Source organism: Zingiber officinale, chromosome 8B (genome assembly GCF_018446385.1).
Source record: "Zingiber officinale cultivar Zhangliang chromosome 8B, Zo_v1.1, whole genome shotgun sequence".
Classification (NCBI taxonomy): Eukaryota; Viridiplantae; Streptophyta; class Magnoliopsida; order Zingiberales; family Zingiberaceae; genus Zingiber; species Zingiber officinale.
Genome location: NC_056001.1, coordinates 8,897,403 through 8,920,463, shown reverse-complemented (window position 1 = coordinate 8,920,463; position 23,061 = coordinate 8,897,403). Strand labels below are relative to the sequence as shown.

At 38.0% G+C, this 23,061-nt stretch overlaps 2 protein-coding genes across 3 annotated transcripts; one reads left to right on the top strand and one right to left on the bottom strand.

Annotated features, from left to right (window-relative positions):
* Positions 1-241: 241 nt before the first annotated feature.
* Positions 242-13,023, top strand: LOC122014921 (polyadenylate-binding protein 2-like). 2 transcript variants are annotated; one of them, XM_042571442.1, is made up of 9 exons: positions 242-834; positions 7,864-7,982; positions 8,074-8,730; positions 8,819-8,896; positions 9,000-9,089; positions 9,678-9,815; positions 11,581-11,760; positions 12,247-12,447; positions 12,586-13,023. In XM_042571442.1, the coding sequence occupies exons 1-9, from the start codon at positions 576-578 to the stop codon at positions 12,826-12,828; spliced, it is 1,965 nt and encodes a 654-aa protein (XP_042427376.1). In that variant the 5' UTR covers positions 242-575; the 3' UTR covers positions 12,829-13,023. The 2 variants fall into 2 exon arrangements, with proteins under 2 accessions (XP_042427376.1, XP_042427375.1); XM_042571441.1 differs by having other exon boundaries at positions 12,244-12,447.
* A 354-nt stretch (positions 13,024-13,377) lies between these two features.
* Positions 13,378-21,297, bottom strand: LOC122014611 (protein TPR3-like). The gene is made up of 25 exons (XM_042570938.1): positions 21,184-21,297; positions 20,905-21,084; positions 20,719-20,832; positions 20,470-20,628; positions 19,442-19,619; positions 19,243-19,366; positions 19,050-19,165; positions 18,727-18,889; positions 18,507-18,616; positions 18,273-18,342; positions 18,128-18,201; positions 17,947-18,042; positions 17,775-17,870; positions 17,523-17,650; positions 17,188-17,422; positions 16,940-17,104; positions 16,770-16,859; positions 16,520-16,666; positions 15,555-15,665; positions 15,282-15,461; positions 15,080-15,208; positions 14,908-15,003; positions 14,567-14,755; positions 14,333-14,499; positions 13,378-14,038 (listed from the first exon to the last, which is right to left on the bottom strand). The coding sequence occupies exons 1-25, from the start codon at positions 21,261-21,263 to the stop codon at positions 13,828-13,830; spliced, it is 3,408 nt and encodes a 1,135-aa protein (XP_042426872.1). The 5' UTR covers positions 21,264-21,297; the 3' UTR covers positions 13,378-13,827.
* Positions 21,298-23,061: the final 1,764 nt, after the last annotated feature.

Below are 23,061 nucleotides of genomic sequence, written 5' to 3'. Positions count from 1 at the left end.
TATTTTTGATATTTCTGAACTTATTAATAAATACTTAAAATTCTTAACCAAGAGTTTTCAAACTGATGTGTAAATCAACGCGCTTTTGTTGACAACTTCACTTTTTTTTATTGTTTCAAACTTGAATCCACTTAGGGAATCCAACGATCCACATCTCACTTTCTGAGTCCATCAGACGGACAGTCCTCACGGACGCCTGGTTGGCCTAGGGTTTCCTAAAATTCTCCGCGATAAAATCGCGGCCTGGGCGGCAAGGACTCGACGCGGTGCAGTGCGTTACTGCTCCTCCCAAACCCTCCTTTTTTTTCTCTTTATTTCTCCGCTTCGATTTCGATCACTTCGATTTCCATCTCTATCCCAAAGTTTCTAAAACAAAAGGAAAAAAATCTGAAAAAAAATCCAATTTTTTTGAAGAGTCCTCTCTCTTGGTATCCGATCTTTGTTCCGTTATCTATTCATAAAAAGTCCTAACAAAAAAAAAAAAATCAAAGAGGAAGGTTTGATTGTGTTATCTGTTTTTATCGGATTCGGGAAGAAAAAAAAAAGGTGAAAAAGATCGCATCTTGGCGTGAGAGATGGCGCAGGCTACTATGCAGCAGCAGCCGCCGCCGCCGCCAAATGGGACTGCTATCAATGCCGGTGGTGCCGGCGCGGGGTCTCAGTTCCCGTCGACTTCTCTATACGTGGGGGACCTGCAGGCGAGCGTGACGGACGCGCAGGTGTTCGATCTGTTCAGCCAGCTTGGTCCTGTGGTGTCCGTACGGGTGTGCCGCGATGCTGATACTCGCCGGTCGCTTGGATATGGTTATGTCAACTACAGCAACCCCCTTGATGGTGAGTCTAATCGTCTTTTTTCTCGGTCTTTGGATTACTTACCACGATTCTTCTGTTGCATGGCTTTACTTACGTCTTTGCTAGATTATTTGTTTTAAGGGAATACTTGATGCGCTTTTATGTTACATTCAAGCTAATGTCTATTCCTCTTAGTTCTACTGATAATGTTATCATTCTTTAATTCATTGAAGGTCGATCATGTACCGTGATCATATTTGACTCTTCTTACTGTACACGAAGTGAGAACAGAAGGGAATATGAATGGCAACTATTTACTGAAATCTAAATTGTTTTGGTAGAGTAATGTGTTAGGAGAAAAAAAAAACTTTAAAACATGTTTTTATATGGGAGATGTGTTACATTATTAATGTAGCCAAATCTTATCTTCCCTATGAGACTGTAAAGGAGCTAACCAATAAAATAACAGGTTACAAATTGGTGAACAATGATGTGTACTGGTATGAACATGTATCCAAACAAACTTCCTAGCGACAGGTGCTCTGCCTGACAAACTAGCTGCCTATTGTTACTCTGCCCTGTATGTTGTTGGATTAATAACTATTCTGACTGGCTGGAATTCTGTAAATAGGTTTTGAGGTACATAAAGAAATCTTAGATTAAATAGCCAAACTTGCCAGTTATGGTATCCAACATTTCATTATATGATTCATTTTAATCCCTCTATATTTTGAACACAATTCCATGTGTCTTTATTCTTAATAGACACCAAATTGCCTTTCCTCCACTAGGACATTATATGCCGTTAACAATTACCCAAATAATTGCACAATAATGCCTTGAAACGGAGAGTCTTGATTGTAAACATATCAACCAATGTTGAATTTTAAACCAATTGAACACATGGCAATTGGATATTTTTTCGGTACCTTGTAACTAGTTTACTACTTGCATGATGAGTGGGAGGCAAAAATTGTTTCAATGATAGACAACAAACCAAATTCTTTCACCAGATCACCTTAGATATCACAATATCGATAACTAAGATTTTTTTCTTTTCACTTTCTTCTGAGTAAAAAATATATTCACAAATTGGAAAATATTATCTATTCTGGTATAACAGAATAGATTAAATATAATTCAGTTGCTACTAATATCATGGAAACGTGTTTATATATGAATCTCTTGATGCATTATGGGGTTATGATACTCAATTGGGTTCTTACCAACTGTATCAACTTTAATTATCTCATTGTCTTTATCTTGTTATTTTTTTATCAAAAGTGGTGCCTTGCTTCTGTGGCATAAGGAACAATAAGTCAATAATTGTTGGAGCAATCTGGGTACCTTAAGTTTTGATGTTTGGGCAAAGGTTTAAGGTAGGTTTATTGTTATATTTGATATGCATTGTGAGTGTGCAGGATACAAGTACAACAAGGAAAGTCTAAGTGTGATCTTGGCAAAGAAGGAAAGTCCAAGGATGAGTCTTGGCAGTGTAAGTCCAAGCATGTAGTCTTGGCAATGCAAGTCCAAGTGTGACTTGGCAATGAACGAAGTCCCGGAGGTGCGACCTCTTGGCAAAGGAAGACCCGACAACAATGACAAGGCCGATGGAAGCTCCAAAAGGTAAGATGTGAAGGATGGGGAGGCATCCGAGGGACGCAAGGCTGATGGAGGAGGTTAGAAGGCTAGGTCTAGGTTGGTCAGGCGAGGACGAGTGCTTAATGAATGTATTCGAGGGTAAAAGCCTAAAATTAGGGTTTTACTGTAGCGTTACTGTAGTAGTACTGTAGTAGTCGACTGGTGGTTTCATCAGTCGACTGGTGTAGTCGACTGGGCAGTCGACTGGGAGCGAACAGAATGTTTCTGTTCGCTCGGCCAGTGTGGAGCAGTCGACTGGTACTTTTACCAGTCGACTAGTATCGAGCCGTTGGGATGTAACAGTAGAACTTCCACAAGAGGGTAGTCGACTGATGGTTTTGATAGTCGATTGGTAGGCGGAATTTTCCAACCCGTGGCTATAAGCCTTGGAAGCTTGGTTGAGGTTGACGAAATAGAGGTGGTTAACCCCTATTAGTAGTCTATCTGTGCCCTAGCGTTTCAAGTGTTCTTGTGAGAGTTGTGGTGAGTTTTCTCCACCCACAAAGAGCTACGTGAGCTAGTCGAGTTTGCCGGGAAGTCATCCACCGACGGATCGGGATCGTCCACCTTACGGACAGTCGTGGAGTAGGAGCCCTGATCTTCGAACCACGTTAAATGATCGTGTAGCTTGATTTACATTTCTTGTCTTGTATTTAGATTAACTTTCTACTTGTTTGTTTGTATTTCCGCTGCACACTAATCATTGTAGGAAGCGACGTTTTGGATGAGACACTATTCACCCTCCTCTAGCGGATGTCAAGGTCGCAACAAGTGGTATCAGAGCCTGGACTACCAGAAGGTTTAACCGCTGACTGTGCACAAGAGCTATGGTTTGATTGAGCCATGTGGGTACAGTATTGACCTCGAACAAAAAAAGTGAGGGCTCCTATGTTCGGATCAAGAGGATCAAACACCAGACAGGAAGTCCTAGATGTGGCTAGACAAAGAAGTCCTAGTAGGTCGGGTGGACCGAGGGCAAGAAAACTTGGTGGGTCGAGGATCGGACATGGGAAACCTTTGGTCCTTTGTTTGAGTGGGGGGATTGTTGGGGTTGCAAGGTTGCAAACATAGTCCCACTGAAAACACATGGGAAAGATCATGAGTTTATAAAAGAAAGATATCTCCATTGGCACGAGGTCTTTTGGGTAGAACCCAAGAGCAAAACCATGAGGGTTTAGGCCCAAAGTGGACAATATCATATCATTGTGGAGATATCTAAAATTCTTTTTCGATCCTATAATTGGTATTAGAGTGGGTCGCTCTTCTATGGACTAATCGCCGAGGGAGCAAAACGTTAGAGAAAGATGGAGTCCGAAGGACTTCTAGGATGGGATATCCGAATCCCACCTCCATACGATCGAGATGATTTCGAGTATTGGAGGAAGCGGTTGGAGACTTGGTTCCAAATGGATTGTGTTGGAGGAACCGTTTGAAGCTCCAACGGACAAGAAGGGAAAGTGCCTCTGGCCTCGGTATTGGACCGAGGAGCAAAAGGAGCCATTAGAGGCAGACAAGGAGGTAACTAGAATTTTGATTAATTTATTACCTCTTAATTTGGTATTGAATGTAGGTAAATACAAGAACGCAAGCGACCTTTGGAAAAAGGTAATTGCATTTCATGAGGATCCTACAAAACTCTAAGTAGTGGAGGAGCCCAAGGAGAAGGGCTCATTGGTCCAAGAGGAGAAGGACCAATCAGATGTTGACACGGGTTCAACATCCGAGGAGAAGGAAGAGGAGGAAGTATCATCCACATCTTCAAGGGAAGAAGAAGTGGAATCATCCACATCTTCAAGTGAAGAGGAAGAAGAGAAATCCAAGGAAGAGGAGATCTTGGAAGCTCAACCCTCCACCTCAACTACCAAGAAGAGCGAGAAGAGCCACATCAAATGCTTTGAGTGTGGTAAGATGGGACACTACAAGAGTAGGTGTTCTTCGCTCAAGAAAGTAAAGGAGGTAAACTCTAAACTCACTAAAGTTAATTTAGAAACTAATGTGAGTTGTAGGAAGAAGGAGAAGAAGCATATTAGATGCTTCAAGTGTGGTGAGTTTGGTCACTACCACACAAAGTGCCCAAGGAGAGGAGAACTCAAGAAATTGGCGCACTTGAAGAAGTGGGAGAAGAAGAGAGCTTCAAGGGTAAGGGAGGTAAACCCTAATTTGAATTCAAGTTCAAATTTAAATTCTTCCATGCATGCTAGAAATAATTTTCATTATTTACCCAAGCATAATCATGGATTTAGATATAATGATAGGAATAGGGTTAATGTAGGTGATACCCTAGGAGATCTGTTCATGTTAAATCTAGTAAGGGTAGACCTAATAAGAGTAAAATCATTTTGCTTAAGGGAAGGAAAGTGGGTGAAAACCTAAGCATTAATCCCAAGAAAGGGAGACATATGCCTAGGAAGGTGGGTAGGTCTAGGAATGTCCATGATGGACATGTTGATTCTAGGGTTAAAACCCTAGAATTGGAAAATCAAGCCTTGAAGGCAAAGCTTGAGGAAATGGAGAAAGTCCTAGAGAGGTTCATTATTGAACCTAAAGGACTTGACATGTATTTGGGTGGTCAAAGATCCAAAAATGTCAAATTGGGTCCCTCCAAGACCAAAAGGAGGTCAAGTGCTAAGGTGACACATGGCATTGGTAAGGGAGGAGTGACCAAGGACAAGGGAAAGTCATCCAAGGCCAATAAAAAGGAATATGCTAGGGTGACATATAATTATGGCAAGGATGAGGTGTCCAAGGTCAAGGACAAGAAGAAATTAACCAATGACAAGGTGTCCAAGGGTAAGAAAGTGAATTTTGTAGGCCAAGTGTCACCCGAGGTGCATCGAAGTGGCCTAGCCATAGTGGATGAGTCACCTAGAGAGGTGGCTAAGACTAAGAGCTCTAGGGGGAGCTCAAAGAGTCTTTGGGATATATGGTAAATGAATCTCAAGTGGATCATGCTTAGGACTCAAAATGGGTCATCAAATGTGCCAAAGTGGTTTAGAGGCAGATTTGAGTCTCAAATCTAAGAAATTGACACAATTGGGTTGAGTATCATGCATGAAAATATGAAAAATGTTTCATATTGCATGAAAATTAGTTTTGGATGTATATATGTCATATAAACTAATGCTAGGGATGCATTATAGTTTAGTATGGGTAGATACATCAAGAGAAAGTCAAAATTAGGACTTTAGATCAAGGTTCAATTGAATCATTTAGCTAGTTTTGAATTTTGTGTCAATCTTGGGATCTGTGATAAATATATTTTTATATATATTTTTTCCAAGTAGACATGGATAAAATAGATCTCTCCACAAAATTTGAGAATTTTTGGAGGTTTGTAGAATTTCTGGTGTGTTTCTGAAGTTGGTCAGAAAATATTGATTTTTGCTGAAATAGTATACCAGTCGATTGGTAATATTGTTCACGAGCACAGAATGTCTTTGTAAGCTCATTTTGACGATGACAATTGACTGGGACTTATGGCAGTCGACTGATACGGTCTGAAAATGTTTTCCAGCATTAGAAAATGACCAAAAGAGTGGGGAACATGTATGTAATCTTATGGGGATTAATACATGATGGTTATGGTCATTAGAGGTCGAAGAGTTCAATAATTGGGATATTGTTGGAGCTCTTTTTGATATATGACAAAGGGGGAGAAGTTTAGGTTCAAGTGAGAAACCTACATACCTTTGCAAGAAATTCTAACTCAAGGGAGAGCTTAGAAGAAGGGGGAGCGATTGCTCATTAATTAGCAAAGGGGGAGAAGTTTGCCTTTTGTGGGGGAGCTTATGTGAAGGGGGTGCCTAGGATTAGGTTCCATGATTTATGCATGTGTAGATTGCATATTTATTTACATTATTATTGTTTCCCTAACTTAAACGGGTTGCCAAAGATAAAAAAGGGGGAGATTGTTGGAGCAATCTGGGTACCCTAAGTTTTGATGTTTGGGCAAAGGTTTAAGTTAGGTTTATTGTTGTATTTGATATGCATTGTGAGTATGCAGGATACGAGTACAATAAGGAAAGTCCAAGTGTAATTTTGGCAAAGGAGGAAAGTCCAAGGATAAGTCTTGGCGGTGTAAGTCCAAGCATGTAGTGTTGGCAACGTAAGTCCAAGTGTGACTTGGCAATGAACGAAATCCCGAAGGTGCGACCTCTTGGCAAAGGAAGACCCGACAACAATGACAAGGCCGATGGAAGCTCCAGAAGGCAAGACGTAAAGGATGGGGAGGCATCTGAGGGACGCAAGGCTGATGGAGGAGGTTAGAAGACTAGGTCTAGGTTGGTCAGGCGAGGACGAGTGCTGAGTGAATGTACTCGAGGGTAAAATCCTAAAATTAGGAGTTTACTGTAGCACTGTAGCAATCGACTGGTGGTTTCATCAGTCAACTGGGCAGTCGACTTGGAGCAAACATAGTGTTTCTGTTCGCTCGGCCAGTGTGGAGCAATCGACTGGTATTGAGCCGTTGGGATGTAACGGTTGAATTTCCACAAGAGGGCAGTCGACTGATGATTTTGACAGTCGACTAGTAGGCGAGATTTTTCAACCCGTGGCCTATATAACCAAGTCTTGGGAGCTTGGTTGAGGTTGACGAAATAGAGATGGTTAACCCCTATTAGTAGTCTACCTGTGCCCTAGCGTTTCAAGTGTTCTTGTGAGAGTTGTGGTGAGTTTTCTCCACCCACAAGGAGCTACGTGAGCTAGCCGGAGTTTGCTGGGGAGTCATCCACCGATGGATCGGGATCGTCCACCTTACGGACAACCGTAGAGTAGGAGCCCTGATCTTCGAATCACATTAAATGATCGTGTAGCTTGGTTTGCATTTCTTGTCTTGTATTTAGATTAGCTTTCTACTTATATGTTTGTATTTCCGTTGCATATTAACCATTGTAGGAAACGACGTTTTGGATGAGACGCTATTCACCCCTCTCTAGCAGACGTCAAAGTCCCAACAATAATAACCATCTGATCATCACTTTGGGTTTGCAGAAATCTAAATAAAACACAACGAGTATCTTTGTAGTGGGTTTATTCACAAAAAACATGTCGATAACTCATAATAATTTTACACTTTCTGGTGCTGATTTTTTTATTTAAATTTTTTTCATCAATTCCCTTTTAATATTGATATTCAATGTTATCAACATATATTTTTTCTAGTTGACGGCTTCTATAGCTTGAATTCTCAACTGCAAATTTTACAATGATCTTATGTTGGTATATGGAAACCTCTAGGAGCCAACATTGCATTGTTTTTTCCCACCACTTTGTATGGTTATTTTTTAAAAAAAAATCATATATTTTGATCTTGGTTTGATTGACATTTGAATTTTTCATTCACAGAATGTAAGTGTTGCATCATTGTGTAGATAAAAGTTCAATACAAATGAATTGTTTTGATCTGGATCTTATCTTGATTTTGATTGGCAGCTGCATCAGCGTTGGAAGTGCTGAACTTTACCCTTCTTAACAATAAGCCTATTCGCATTATGTATTCTAATCGTGACCCTAGCATCCGCCGAAGTGGGGCAGCAAATATATTTATAAAGGTAATGTGACTTTTTTTCGATTTTATTTTTATGCACTTTCCCATACATTTATTTTGCTCTACATTTAGTGTGTTATTTTTTTACTTTTCAGAATCTAGATAAAACAATAGGCAACAAAGCACTACATGAAATCTTTTCAACGTTCGGTACTATTCTTTCGTGCAAGGTTGCAATAGATGCATCTGGTCAGTCGAAAGGATATGGCTTCGTACAATTTGAACAAGATGACGCAGCACAAGCAGCAATTAATAAGTTAAATGGCATGCTTGTGAACGATAAACCAGTTTTTGTTGGACCCTTCCTTCGCAAGCAGGAAAGAGAGAACTCTTCAGACAAGGCAAAATTTTCTAATGTTTATGTCAAAAACCTCTCTGAATCAACTACAAAGGAAGATCTTGAAACAATCTTCAGAAAGTATGGGAAAATTACTAGCGCTGTCGTTATGACAGACGGGGATGGAAAATCAAAGTGCTTTGGCTTTGTTAATTTTGAGGATTCAGATGCTGCTGCTCAAGCAGTTCAAAAACTCAATGGGCAGAAATTTGATGAAAAAGAGTGGTATGTTGGAAAGGCACTGAAGAAATATGAAAGGGAACTAGAACTAAAGGAAAAGTTTGACCAGAGTGCAAAAGATGCAGTGGACAAATACCAAGGACTTAACTTATATCTAAAGAACTTAGATGATAGCATTGGAGATGACAAGCTGAGAGATTTATTTTCTGATTTTGGTACCATAACTTCTTACAAGGTATTGCATGTTGTCTGATGAGAAATTTATGCCTATTAAGGTGTAAGAACCTTCTCATTGACATATTTGATATATCGTTGAGTTATAGGTTATGCGGGAACCAAATGGAGCAAGTAAAGGTTCTGGGTTTGTGGCTTTCTTAACTCCAGAAGAAGCGTCTCGAGCAGTAAGATCTTGATGATTTTCTCTTTCTCTATCTCAATCTCAATGTCTATCAAATATGAATGACAGTGAAGTGATCACATTTGCTTGCTTTGTTTTTTATACAGCTTGCAGATATGAATGGAAAGATGGTCTGTGGGAAGCCACTGTATGTTGCACTGGCACAACGTAAAGAAGACAGAAGAGCTAGGTTGCAGGTATTATGAACCATATGAACTATTGTCAATGCTAATAAACAAGTTTATGAAGGCATCTACATGGTTCACGTGTTGCTGCAGTTTTTGACAAATGTCTCAACTTGAATTGACATGTATACTGTTTCATATGAAAGAAGATAATTTCCGAGAATGTAAAAAAGGCTACAAAATTTGGTCGAGTGTCATCATTGTGTTTATATTGACACCTTCAAATCTACCATGACCACCATAGCCTCATTGGTTGTTTTTAGGCTTTATGTAGATTGAAACTAAAATTATTAGAATTAATTATTTGAATTTCTGTATCATCCTTATTAGATGCAAATTACTAGTTGAAAAAAACTATATTTTATAATTTTAGTTATATGCATTAAACAATGATTGCTTGCATTTATTTTTCAAGCTTATTATGTTTCCTGGAGTTGGTATCCATCCTGACACTTTTATGTATTTTTTTCCCATGTATTTATCTAACCTTTTCAATTTTTGCTAAATTCCATGCTCTTCGAGCAACATGCTCGCGGTTGCCCACTTTCTTTTTTTTTGTCTTGAAGTGGACTTGCATGCTTTACATTGTCTAATTTACAGGCACAGTTTTCACAAGTACGACCTGTACCAATGACTCCTAATGTTGGCCCACGTGTTCCCATGTACCCTCCTGGTGCTCCTGGTCTTGGGCAACAAATATTTTATGGTCAAGCACCTCCTGCCCTTATGCCACCTCAGGTTATATCTTTTGTCTATTTCAATTTTTTTTTGACTTTTCATTCTTCCGTATCAGTTATATTCAAGATTTAGATGCATCTCTTTTCACATTTGAGTAATTGGTAAAAATACCATCATTATCTATTATTGAAGCAAAAATATGATATCTCTCACCCCAAGCGTCGTGTATCTTCGGCACCACGACAAGATATAAGTAGGTAAATGACAGGATATTTTACCCTAGCACAGCAACTCTTTGTATGGAGGAGGTCAGACATTCAACAAGACATTTGCATCCGCTAGAAATTAACCTCAAGACTTATTGGAGTAAATATTCATGCAGATACCAACTGTGTCAACCCATGGGGGCTACCATCATTATCTATTAATGGAATAAAATGTGGTATCGCTCACCCAAAACAGCTAGTATCATCGATCCTATGACAAGATACAAGCAGGTAAATCATGGGGGACATTTTATCCTTGTGCAATGACTCTTTACATAGAGGAGGTCAAACACTCAACGAGGCATTTTTGGACTCGCTAAGAATTTATTCCAAGATCTATTGGAGTAAACACCCATGCAGGTGCCAACTGCGCCAACCTGGGGGCACAATCATTATCTATTATTAGCAGCAAAAGATAAAATTGTTACCTTGTTAGCCCCGTCAAGATGGAAGGAAGGTAAATCACAGGGGGCTTCATCCAACAACAGTAACACACGCAAGAAGTTGAGGTAACTAGCAGGACATTCCGTACCACTGGGAATCAACCCCAGACCGATTGGTAGTAACACCTTTGCATGAATCAACCGCACCAGCTCGTGGGGGCTACCATCATTATCTATTATGATGTTATATGTGGGGATGCTCAATTTATATTAGGGGTATCAACTTAGGTGGGTTGGGTTAAAAAAAAATTTATAAAATTTCCCAACTCAAACTTGAATCCAAATACAACCCAAAACCCTTAAACCCGAATTTGATCAACCCGAACCTGACCCGAATAACCTGATTAAAAATGACTTTTTTTTTCTATCATTATCATACTAACATTGATATTGATATACATAAAACCTTCTTAATTTTCAAAATAAAATTTGATTTAACCTTAAAAAATCCAATAAAACCTAAATCCATGTCCATCCGAACTTGACCCGAAATCTCCAATCTGAAAATCCTCCGACCCGAAAATTTGATTTTTTTTCGGGTCGACTCGGATTGTCGGGTCGGGTTTATTTTTGACACTCCTAATTTATATTTATCTTTATTCAAAGTTTCAAACTCTGGTCTGATCATTTTATGCGTGCTCGGTGGACCATAATACAATTCCATAATTGTCTATGTTTTTGGTGTACGCTTGATGGGCAAGTAATTTGTCTTTTGTTCTAGGATGGTAAAGGACTGCAGATGTACCATTGATGTAAACTTAATTTTGTCTTATTTGTAGTTATGCACTGTATTATGATAATAATTAATCATACTGTTGTCTCTCATTTGCATTTTTTTTTCATTTTAATTTTCATGCGCTGACAGTTAATAATGTTTTTCTATGAATATATTTATGATTTTGATGATATAAGTCCTTAATGGGCTGTAGATGTACACTTCTTATTGGTTATATTTAAACTCAACTTTATGTTGGTTGCAGATATCTACTATATTATTACTGTAATGGCCAAATCATATTATTGCCTCCGTATGCCATTTTTGCCATACGAACTTGCAGTATAGGACATTTGCATTTGATTAATGTAAGTGCTTACATATGATGGTTTCATTCGCAGCCAGGGTTTGGTTTCCAGCAACAACTTATACCTGGAATGCGTCCTGCAGGAGCACATATGCCAAATTTCTTTGTGCCCCTTGTCCAACAAGGTCAGCAGATGCATCGTCCAGGTGGCAGACGTACTGGAGCTGGACCGGTGCAACAAAGCCAGCAACCAATACCTCTAATGCAGCAACAGGTCAGTGGTTAATCCAAAGGCATTTGAGTTTAAATTCTAAGAGTTGCAACAACTTGAAATTTTTCAATAAAAGTGAAATATTTCATGGAAAAGTAGTTTTGGTACTGTGCTGCCTGTGACGGAATATGATTTGCTCTGGAAGTCATATAATTAAGCAGTTATAGACTCACTAATTGGTCACTCATTATAGGATTCATAGATAGTTGTGGGAATAATTAACACAAGTAGTGAAGCTAATTTCATAATCTACTCGATGCCATGGAAATCTCTAATAACCACTAGAGGAATAGGAATACACATGGTTGCATCTTTTTTATTTCTGATGAGGCCCAATACTCTGATCACACAATGAAAATAAACTTGATACACAGCTAGCTGGTGCTCTCATCTTTATGTCTGCTCTGACATGTCTAATGCTTTTACATTAACATCTTAATTCTTTAGCTTTTGACTGATATTTGTTCACATTTGATATTGAGCTAGCAGATGCTTCCAAGGGGGCGTGTTCAACGCTATCCTCCAGGTCGCAACATGTCTGATGTTCCTATGCCTGGTGTTGTTGGTGGCATGCTTTCACCTTACGACATTGGAGGTTTGCCTATGCGAGATGTTGGCTTGTCACAACCTGGTCCCATTGGAACATTGGCTTCAGCCCTTGCAAATGCTCCTCCTGAGCACCAAAGGATGGTAAGTATTTTTTTTTCCATGCATGTGACTCACTGGATGCTTGGGCTTACATCGTGGCCTTTAGCTAATAGTCAAGTATACTGTTGTGATCCCAGTTGAACATTCAAAACTCAGTTATGGTCTCATCTTAATGTATAGATGCTTGGTGAGAATCTGTATCCACTTGTGGAGAGTATTGAACGCGATCATGCAGCCAAAGTTACCGGTATGCTACTGGAGATGGACCAAACAGAGGTTCTGCACCTTCTGGAATCACCGGATGCGCTGAGAGCAAAAGTTGCAGAGGCAATGGAAGTTCTGAGGAGCGTCGTACAGCAGCAGGGCAATGTGCCTGCCGATCAGCTGGCAGCATTATCGCTTAATGATAGTATTGTCTCATGAGTTGATGAATCATGAGAGATTTAGCCGGAGGCTGTTTGATTGTGACAAGATAGTAGTAGTGGAGTTCGGTTGGCTTTCTCTTTACAACTGGATTCGACTTTGGCTTTCAGGTTATTAAGTATGCTTTTCTTCTTGTTTGTGTTGGTAGAATTAATGTCAGATGGCTGGTTTTGATATTAAGTTTGTGTTCTGCCACTGCTGCCTCTTGCAACTGCTTGTTCCTCGTGTTCGTACACTTGGTTTAATGTTTTGAATCAGCCGCTTTGAAATATTTAATTGTTCCTAAATTTTGATACACGAACTGCTAAACGACTTATCGTCATATATCTACAGTCTCACGAAAAACAAGAACATGTTGCCACAATGTTTTTCAACGTCTCAAGGAGCCGCATAGTTTGTTATTATAAAGGGGAAAAAAACAGGGATTGTATCATAATAACTGATAGGGGAAAATTGCATCAAAAATTAACTTGTGTTTGTATGTTTTCTATGATTTGATTGAAGTAGCAAACTCCATAAATACAAGAAATTATGAAGGTACAATAGAAATAAAAAAGAAAAAGAAAAATATTACATTTCTTGCTACAATTTTAGAATACGAGACAATAAACAAGAGCAACAAAAAGAAGGGAGCACAATTTTCACGTCAGTCAATACCTACCTAGGAGAAATTAAATTCAAGCACACATCAGATATCTGGGTTTTGGTCCATATCAAAGACAACCTTCACGTTACATAAGCAACATAATCAATTCTGCCATGGAATATTTCTTTCCCAACATACAAAGGGAAGTGTACTGCAGAAATCTCTCGGCTGCTTGTAGGACCTATATCCCTAAGACTCATTTTAGGATTACAGCACTGCAGACGAAGGCAGACATAAAACATCAGTCTGATGTAATCGGACGGTAGACCCTATAAAGTGTAGATCATCTTGAATGCTGCTGCATACCTCAGTTAGAGGAAAAGGGTTAAATTTTGTGCTTGTGATTGTTTCCGTCACCTCTGTGGTTGATCTGAATTAGAAGCTCCAGGAGGTGGTGTGGTGGACATACTACTTGCTGAACCATTCTCTGCAGGTGGATTAACACCCCATTTACCTTCTGATTCTAGTGGCTCTAATACATATACTCCACCATCTGTCATGCCCAAGGCAAATTGATTTGGCTCTGATGGATGGGCAGCAACCACAAGTGGATATACGGTAGTGCTGTAAAAAAGAAATAGATGTCAATCCTCTATAGTAAATCTCAACTAACATACACGCTGGGCAGGTGACAGTTGAAGATATTGAGAAAGCAAGTATTGATCTCCTATGAGGCAGTTATTGACATAACTAGCAAACATTTATATGGTGCTGAAGAACTCTAGCAAAAACTGCAGGTTAACATCTAGTTACTTGTCAATGGTTATGACAAAGGTTTGTGCTTAGCCTCATATCCATCATGCTAATTGCTGATCTGAGATGGGAAAGTATAAAATATGCACAGATTCTTTAGTGTACCTGGTATTGCCAGTAAGATAAGCAGCTGGAAGAATACGACATCGTAGAGTGAGATTGGTAGCATTAAATATACATACGGTGGCATCTAAGAAGCTAGCATATATTAGCTGACTGTCGCAAGAGAATGTTGCATGTGAAATGGGTGTGGAACCCTCACGAGGAGACCACTGAAAGAGAAAGGTAAACTATTATTGAGTTATAAGACTGATAATATTCACAATGTAATGCAAATACCTGCTTCACAATTTCTAATCTAGTTGTTTCGTATAAAGCAATCTGGGTTTCATGCACAGCTAGGAAGTGTATCTGGTCTTGATGGAACTGAACACGCGTGTCTGAGATCGCTGCTGGAGTGCGCCCAGAAGGTATTTGCAGAAATCTACTTCTCTGCTTTTCCCATCCGTCGGTTCCAAACACACAAAGCTGCAAGGGAAAAAGGGGCATTTACATTTGAAGAGGAAAGCTTATGTTACACCAACTCCTTAATGCTGTACTAAAACACTATCAAACACCAGTTCACAATCGCCAAATTATATGCACTGTTATTTATTTATAGTAAGAGAGCAGTGAATAACCTGAGCATCAGCTCCAGATGATACCAACACATTCAGAACACTTGAAAAGGCAAGACCGGTAATTCTCTTAGAGTGCCCCCTAAGTTTGCTCTTGACCTGCAGAAGAATAAGTCTGTCGTTGGTCACAAAATTCTTTACGTGACTATCAGATGCAACTGTCATAGAAAAGTACCTCATCAACTCGAACATTATAGATCTGAATAGTGGAATCTTCCATTCCTATAGCAATTATATTATTATCTTGTGGATGAAATGCAAGAAAAGTAGCTGCTGGCGGAGGTGCCATGAACGTTGTCATAGTCTGCCATGAAGAACAAAATGTCAAATCCCAAATGCAAAACAAGCTGTGTTTTGTTATATTATCTATGGCTAACCTTAAATGTCATCATGTTGAATAGCGATATTTTCCCTCCTGATGCTGACATAACATAAGAATCATTCTTTGAAAGTGCAAAACAGTGGACTGCTTCTTCAGGATTTGTGTCAGTTATCTCATTAGTCATCAATATGCCACTTGGTGGTTGCCACAACTGAGGAGCAACACCTGTTGTCGCCTACAATAGCATATAATTAGCAAAGTGGAGAATGACTTTGCATATTGTCATAGAAAAGAAGGTACTTTCTGGAAATATTGATCATATCTTCACCTTTCCACTTGAATGCCGTTCATTACGAGGCCACTTCCAGAGTAGATGAATTGCATTTGAAGCTAAAGCCAAAATGGCAACCCCAGAATTGGTGTAAATTAGCCTAGAAATCTGCAATATAAAGTTGGAGTAAGGACTTTCAAATATTGTTCTTTCTTGCCTAATATGCAAGATAATTCACTTGAATTGCAGTGGTGACTGGAAATCTGGAATTTATCTAACAGGTTTATTTGAGTAATAAGAATAGACGAAATAGAAACTACATTAGAATCATTCATTTATCGGATTATACCTCATTCAATACACAATTTCAACTGTGCAATGATTCCGCTGAGCACGAGAACTGTAAACAAGTTGTGCACATAGATACAGAAACACCTTTCCCTCAAATTCGAAAAAGTAACAAATTTATAATATAATTGATGGTGACATAGTTCAAAAATGTCCATGCTGTCTTCTGGACAAATTTTTCAACCAGAACCAGATAGTTATGGACATAGTTTCCTGGTTCAATAGTTGGTATTTAATCCATTTCTGAAGAATATGTTGCTGTCGTGACCAAAAAAATTATATATTTTGCCAACGTTTGCTGTTTCTATAGTAGGTCCACAAATACACATGGAACACTTAACTGCAGATTAACCCTGGGAGCTATTAAACATAAAATTTGCTCATTTGACCACATGGAAAGATTCATGATGCTGACCCTATGGCTAGCTGCATATTTAACAAATGACAAAAATTAAACAAAGTTCGGGTACCAATCTAATATGCATCTTATTGCATTAGCACAATTCTCTACACATTATAACTACAAGAAATGTCAAACTATTTGTTAAGTGACAGCATATCTTCATGTATAACACTTTATTGTTATTTATAATATATTTTCCAGAATACACATACAATATACAACAATCACCATGATGCTTCACATATGAAATCCAAAACTATAGAAATCAAACCTTGCTTGTTCTAAGACTATCTGGGAGTTTTAAAGATCGACATTGAGCTGGTTCATTGACTTCAGTAAGCTTCCAGATCTTTGATTTTTCCATTGATTCATCAGTGATTCTAGGTTTGACATCAACCAGGTTTCTGCCATCTTCATTCTGTTAATATCAAAATGATGTTAAAACACAAATTTACAAATTGTACAAGAAGAAAATATAGCCTACTAGAAGAATCAATTTCATGAAACCAAAATTCAGAGACCATTCCAGCTATTGCCATAGCTGGTGCAGTTCTATCAGTTATTGCAGAAGTTGTTGCAACAGCAGCAGCAGACAATGGGCTTACTATAGGCTGTATCAGGAAACATTAATATCATCAAATTCTTCTCATTTTATCAGGAAAAAGTAATTAATCCTATTAGATAGAGGTACCTTTGTTGCACTTTCTGAGACAGCCCTAGAAGTATCAAAGGAGCGATTTTCAAGTGTGCGCAATAGGCGAATTCCATCACCGTTTGCCAAAATTTTAATTCCATTATCATGAGTAGAAACGGCCAATAATGTTCCTTCCTTGTTGAATCTCATCCTTGGGCTTGCCTAAAGTTGGAAATTGATACATAAAACTTTTTCTAGAAGCATATGAGAGCCAAAAAAAGGGGGGAAAAAAGAAGAGAGATTACTGGTAGGCCACCATCAGCATCAACAGTTGTTAGTAAATTGATATTATCCATATCCCAGAATTTGATAAGAAATTCATCACCAGCAGCCAAAAACCGGTTTCGAGTGGTATCAAATTGCACAACTCCCAAAGAACGTTTACGGAAACCTTGGTATGTCCTCTTCACAGCTCCCTCACTTTCATTCCACTCCACAATGAATGTTTCCCCTTCTTTACTTGTTCCACATGAAAAGAGCCTACAAAAAAAAAAGAGGAAATATCAAAATGGTGAGGAAAACAGAACAGAACCACTATTATTTCTTTGTCCTAAAAGGCTCAACAGACCTGGAAACATACCTTGAACCATCAGCACTATAAGCCATTGTCGTGCACCAGTGCCCTGGAGCATCATAATCCACCCTCGATCCCAAATTGTCATATAACCATGCCTTTATTTTTCCATCCAATGCCGTTGAAAAGATAAACTGCAAGAAAACAGGCAAAATATTAACTAGTCTTAAGAATTCAATAAGGAAAAAGCTAAGACAATATGTCAATATAGAGTTAAGATCAATTTGAGAGAAACAAAAGTCTAAACTGTTTAACTACCTGAATGTTTTCTTTGTGATGTGGACAAACAGAGTAAACAGGTGCCTCATGTCCTTCAAAGGTGAACTGTTTTGTGCCACTAGTTGCATCCCAAACCTAATGTACCATAAACTTTGAGAAAAACATCAAGAAAGAAAGTGCACATACTACAGAAATTCAGAGTTCTACCCACCCTAATTGTTTTATCATCTCCACAGGTGATTATAGAAAGCTGCTTATTGGGATGAGCAAATGCAATATCATTGACGCCGCCAACATGAGCATCAATCTGTCATTTAGATTTCAGAAATCATAGATAAGGTCAAATGGAGCAAGTAATTAATTAAAAGATGAAAATCTAATGATTTTCAAACCTCCAAGTGTTGTCTGATATCATCACCACCATTATAAGAATATATTTGCACGATGTGCCTTGAGTAAGCAACACCTACACAACTTAAAGATATTACTATAAACATCACCAAGTATTATTTATTTTACTGTATAAAACTAGCTTACCCAACAAGGTTCCATCAGGACTCCATGTGATGCGATTAACTGATACAGCAGGATCCTTAACCAAAGAAGCCTGGGAAGCATAGAGAGGAATGTTAAACAAAAACAAAATTGCACGAGAGACAGAACCATACAGCAATGCATAATATCAATGAAGAGAAAAACAAAACAAAAACAAAAAAGCACAAGAGACAGAACCATACAACAATGCATAATATCAACGAAGTGAAAACAGACCTGCAGGGACATGGAGCAAGTTCCAAGCTCCCACACCTTGAAGTTCTTAAGAATCAATCTCTCCCTAGTGCCAACATCCCATAATGCAATATCACCCACATTTGTACCAACTATGACAAGTCAACCAAAGAATCCAAATCAATAAAGCAAGGAAAAAGAAGTGCTAAAACTTCAAAAGAAAAACAAGCATGGCGAACAATTAGTTATTGAAAAGGAGTACCAAGAAGAATAGTTTGCTGGATTGGATGAAAATCCATGCTCATAGGGTTTGATCCTTGGCTCAGCGTTCGCATAACTGTTTTTGGTAAGTCCTCCAGGGAAAATGTAGGCTGGTTATGGTTCTGAGGATAGGAAACTGGCAGTATATTGGCAGGCAGATTTACCTGAATCATGTAGTTCAGAATTAGAGAAAGGATCACCAAATAACCACCAAAATAAACCATTGAATCTGTTGAGAAAGGATCACCAGACAACAAACATAATCGACAATAGGTCCAGAACCAAAAAAAAAAAAAAAACTTAGGGTAGAAACATTGAGCAGACCTCATCAGACATCCCGAGGGGCCTTGTTCTTTTCGAAACATGGTCAGAATCTGCAGATGCATATTCGATTGGAGGGTTGGCTGTTGGAGGTGTCCTTGGATGCTTTAAAATTGCAACTACATTCAAGAACAAAACATTACTCAAATTATCAACAACAATTTTCGGCACTAGCAATTACAGTGCAGCATGCTACCAGGATTTGTAGGTGCATTGAGGCCAATCGGTCCACCAGAGACAGCTGGATGGGTTACAGCTGAAGGATTGGACATCCAACCAGCAAGGGGTGTAGGAACTGGTGTTGGGGCAGGTTGAAAAGGCTGAAGCAAAACACTTCAATAATATAACATAACTCTCATAAAGAATAGGATATAGAATAAACATAGAAAAACTACCCCATGAGCACCCAATGGAGGAAAACTTCCTGCTTTGGGCATTGCTCCAAGCAGTTGATTGTTTACAGGTGATGGAGCAAGAGCACCATTTGGTTGCCCACAAGAATGATCAACAAAAAGAGTCTTTATGTCTGGATTTGGCCTCGGGTTTTTGCACAGTTGATGCTGCCAGTTTAAACTGCTAATTATAAAATTATTAGTGGATCAAATATTCACTAATAAATACCAGATGCACCAAAAGTTGAAAGCAAAAATTAGAGCAGAAGGCGGTTGGAAACTAAAACAATTTTCTAAATGCACCAGGGCAAGCTCATGTGCATGATTTCTTAGTGTATTCTATCTAGACCAACAATTGTGCTCCACACATGGATGTCTCATGAAGTACCTAACCATGCCATTGGTTAATATAGAACTCCATAACATATTTTACATTTCTTAAACAAGCATCTGAAAATAAATCAAACTGAAAGTTTTTGCTCATTGCCAAGTACACAATGCACATACATCAAATATTCTCAGGCAGCTGTTCTGGCAGATTCAAGTTATCTCAAAATTGACAGGAACATACAATTAAGTGGCACTTGAGACATTCCCTACTAGATTTTTAAGACCTCTCCAATTCCAAAATCTGAAACAAAAAAACAATTTACAAATAGGTATCTATAACATGCATACTTTTCTGGTTTTGATGTGGCAAGTATCCTCCATTAAGAAACACAAAGAAGACCCTTTTTTAACAGTTGAATAGAGAAATGGAAAGAGAAAAAGGTCCTGAGAAAAAACTATGTGCAGACACAAAATATGTGGAAAAAAGGAAGGTGTCAAGTGAAACAAATCAAAATTCTAAAATTACATACTTTAGGAGAGACTTGGAATCCAACAGGTTAAAATTACATTACCCAGCAGAGATTTGACCACCAGAGTACTTTCTTGATTGTAATAGTATTTTTTAAATAGTAATAGATATAACAAATTGGGTCTTCAATTATGAAGATGACTTTGAGATTGACCATGTTGAAGATTCATACCTCTGGTTAATTAAGGTGCGCAACCTAGAATTTTTTAGGTTTGGGAACTGCAGTTTATCTCGGAATAGGGGATTTGCTTCAATTAGCTTCTTAAGTTCAACAAGCATTATTGTCCTTGCTGATTTGGTATCCCCATACTTTGAAAGTTGCTCATTTTCCCTTAAAATAAGGTTTTTTTGGCATATGAGAAACAAGAAAGCTTCAGTACAAGTTTGCATTAATTGAATATACAAGGCTAAAACCTCATACCTGAAATTTTCTAGAGTTAGAAGCTGAGTGATTTCCTTAAATAGCTCCTCATTAAACAAGGCAAAGACCTTCAAATCCTTCACAAGGATTTCAACTGCCTTTGATCGGTCATGTCTAGGAGGGAGAAATAAGTGATTGAAATCAATTTCTCAAAAATATTTTTTTACAAAAAAAAACAGAGCGTACTTATCTAATGCTTCGAGATACTTCTGTTTCCGTATTTCAAAAAAAATCTTCATGGAGTACCGATTGTCATCAACTTTAGTAAATCCAGAGAGATATTTCTCTACATTATCCCAATTCCCATTGTGAACCTCATCTTCAAAATATTTCATATTGAAATAGAAGCCAGACTCCTGCTCAAGCCTGCACCCAATACCAAACAAATATTGCAAAAAAAGTCAAGCAACAGAGAAAGACTACTTTAACAACCGAATAAAAGAATTTTTATAAGACAAAACCGACTTGTGAACTGTTTCCTTGAACTTCTCCTCGTCGAGGAACTGCAGGATCAGAAACACCAGCTCTCTACTTAGTGATGACATTGCGCTCCACTAATCTCTTCCTCCAAACCCTAATTATTCCACAAAAAGCAAACAAAACAATCAGATCTAATTAACAAAACCATAAAACACAAAAAAAAGATCCAGCTTTGGACTTAATCCGACGACCCAATTCAAGATGACAGCCAGAGTGGAGCATCTCGACGGGTCAAAAGTGGAACGACAGGCGAGAATGACCAAGGCACCAACATATACCGCCAAAACCCTTCATTAGCTGCAAACAAGATCTAAGCCGGGCAAGAAAGAGAAGCACCCGACGTCTAGGGTTCCAGCAGAGCGCGGAAGCACTCGAAGAAAATGTTCGAATCGAGGATGAAGAATAAGGAAAAGGAATTAGAAGAAGGAAGAGGGAGGCGGGATATGTGTCCGGAGGAGGGAAAAAAAGCCAAGGCTTTTACACAACGATTCTAACGGAGTATATTGTATTGGCCGGTTCAGGGGCTCATCCACCGACGGATTGGTGGGCTTCGTCCACCTTACGGACCCGCCGAGGAGGCTTCATCTTCGAATTGCTAGTAATAAATAACCAACGAGTTGAGTTGTTTAATTTCTTTCCTTATTCTTCTATTATTTATTTGGTATTTATATCTTCCAGTTTCAAATTTCTTCAACTAACTTTTTTTTCTTGCTCTAATCTAAATTTTTATATGTATAATGATTGCATATTTCATCATTTTTTCCTTTATTGACTTTAAAAAGAGTTCGACAAAAAAATGATTAAAATTGTTAAAGAATGTACATAATTTGTTGAATTATTCCATCTCTATTTCTCACTCTATTAAAGAAGTTTCCTTTAAAATAATTTTCAGAATCATTCAGATTTCCTTTATCTAGCATAAAATAAATAAATAATGTTTTAATTTTTCTAGAGAAGTTAAAAAAAATAGGGGAAATTTTATTTGGTTAGTTATTATATTTTTTAAAATATTTGCAAATTTAGATAATCTCAATAAATTTATATTAATATTTTTTCATTTTATAACAAATTTAGTATATTATCTATATAACACAATATGATGTAACTAATATATCAGTACGATGTTGTATTTGACAATTATAGCAAAAAAATGTTATTCTTAATTAAATAACTGGTATGTAGTAATTTATTATTTAAAGAAATGTTATGTAATTAAACCTAAAGTCACATCAGCATGAAGCTGTGATTTTAGTTCTCTCTAAAAATTAGTTAAACATTTAAATAAAATCAAAAGCCCTTTATCTTCTCAGAATGAATAATTAAAAAATATTTTTCGTTAAATTATGATAAAAATAGACTTCCTTTTATTAATCATTAAAAAAAATCTCATGAAAACTATAACAAAATAAATGAAGTACAAAATGAACTTTAATACAAGTTTAGAAAAACCCCTGAGAAATTGATCGACAATTAGTCATCAATTTATTATATTAACTGGAGGGTTCATTTCCCATCCTTGCCATAGAAGTGATCGAATCATATGAGAAGCCCAAGCCCCTTGTTTATTAAGTATATTCATTAATATCGCCATTTTCGGACACTCTTTATTATCTTTCTCTAGTAACAATGAAGTTAGCACTAAGGAAATAGTGCTAGGAAGTAAGAACTTACACAAGTAAAAAATGCAAGGTGCACTGGTTGTTGCCATTATTTGAAAGTCTAATCTTCCGATACACATTGTGAGAAGAAAGAAGCACAAATACCATGAAGAAGAACCACTAAACAAAATGACTGGAAGTGAAGCTTCTTCCATTTTTCTATTGCAGATAGAAGAGGAGTTATAGTCAAAGTAGCTTATTATTG

Excerpts from the sequence above, each read along its gene's own strand:
- LOC122014921 (XM_042571441.1), top strand. The coding sequence starts at position 576 with ATGGCGCAGGCTACTATGCAGCAGCAGCCGCCGCCGCCGCCAAATGGG. Across the intron at positions 7,983-8,073 it reads CAGCAAATATATTTATAAAG|AATCTAGATAAAACAATAGG; the intron begins GTAATGTGACTT and ends TTTACTTTTCAG. Across the intron at positions 8,897-8,999 it reads CAGAAGAAGCGTCTCGAGCA|CTTGCAGATATGAATGGAAA; the intron begins GTAAGATCTTGA and ends TTTTTTATACAG.
- LOC122014611 (XM_042570938.1), bottom strand. The coding sequence starts at position 21,263 with ATGTCATCACTAAGTAGAGAGCTGGTGTTTCTGATCCTGCAGTTCCTC. Across the intron at positions 18,890-19,049 it reads CCCTCGGGATGTCTGATGAG|GTAAATCTGCCTGCCAATAT; the intron begins GTCTGCTCAATG and ends TACATGATTCAG. Across the intron at positions 16,860-16,939 it reads TCTCAGAAAGTGCAACAAAG|CCTATAGTAAGCCCATTGTC; the intron begins GTACCTCTATCT and ends TTCCTGATACAG.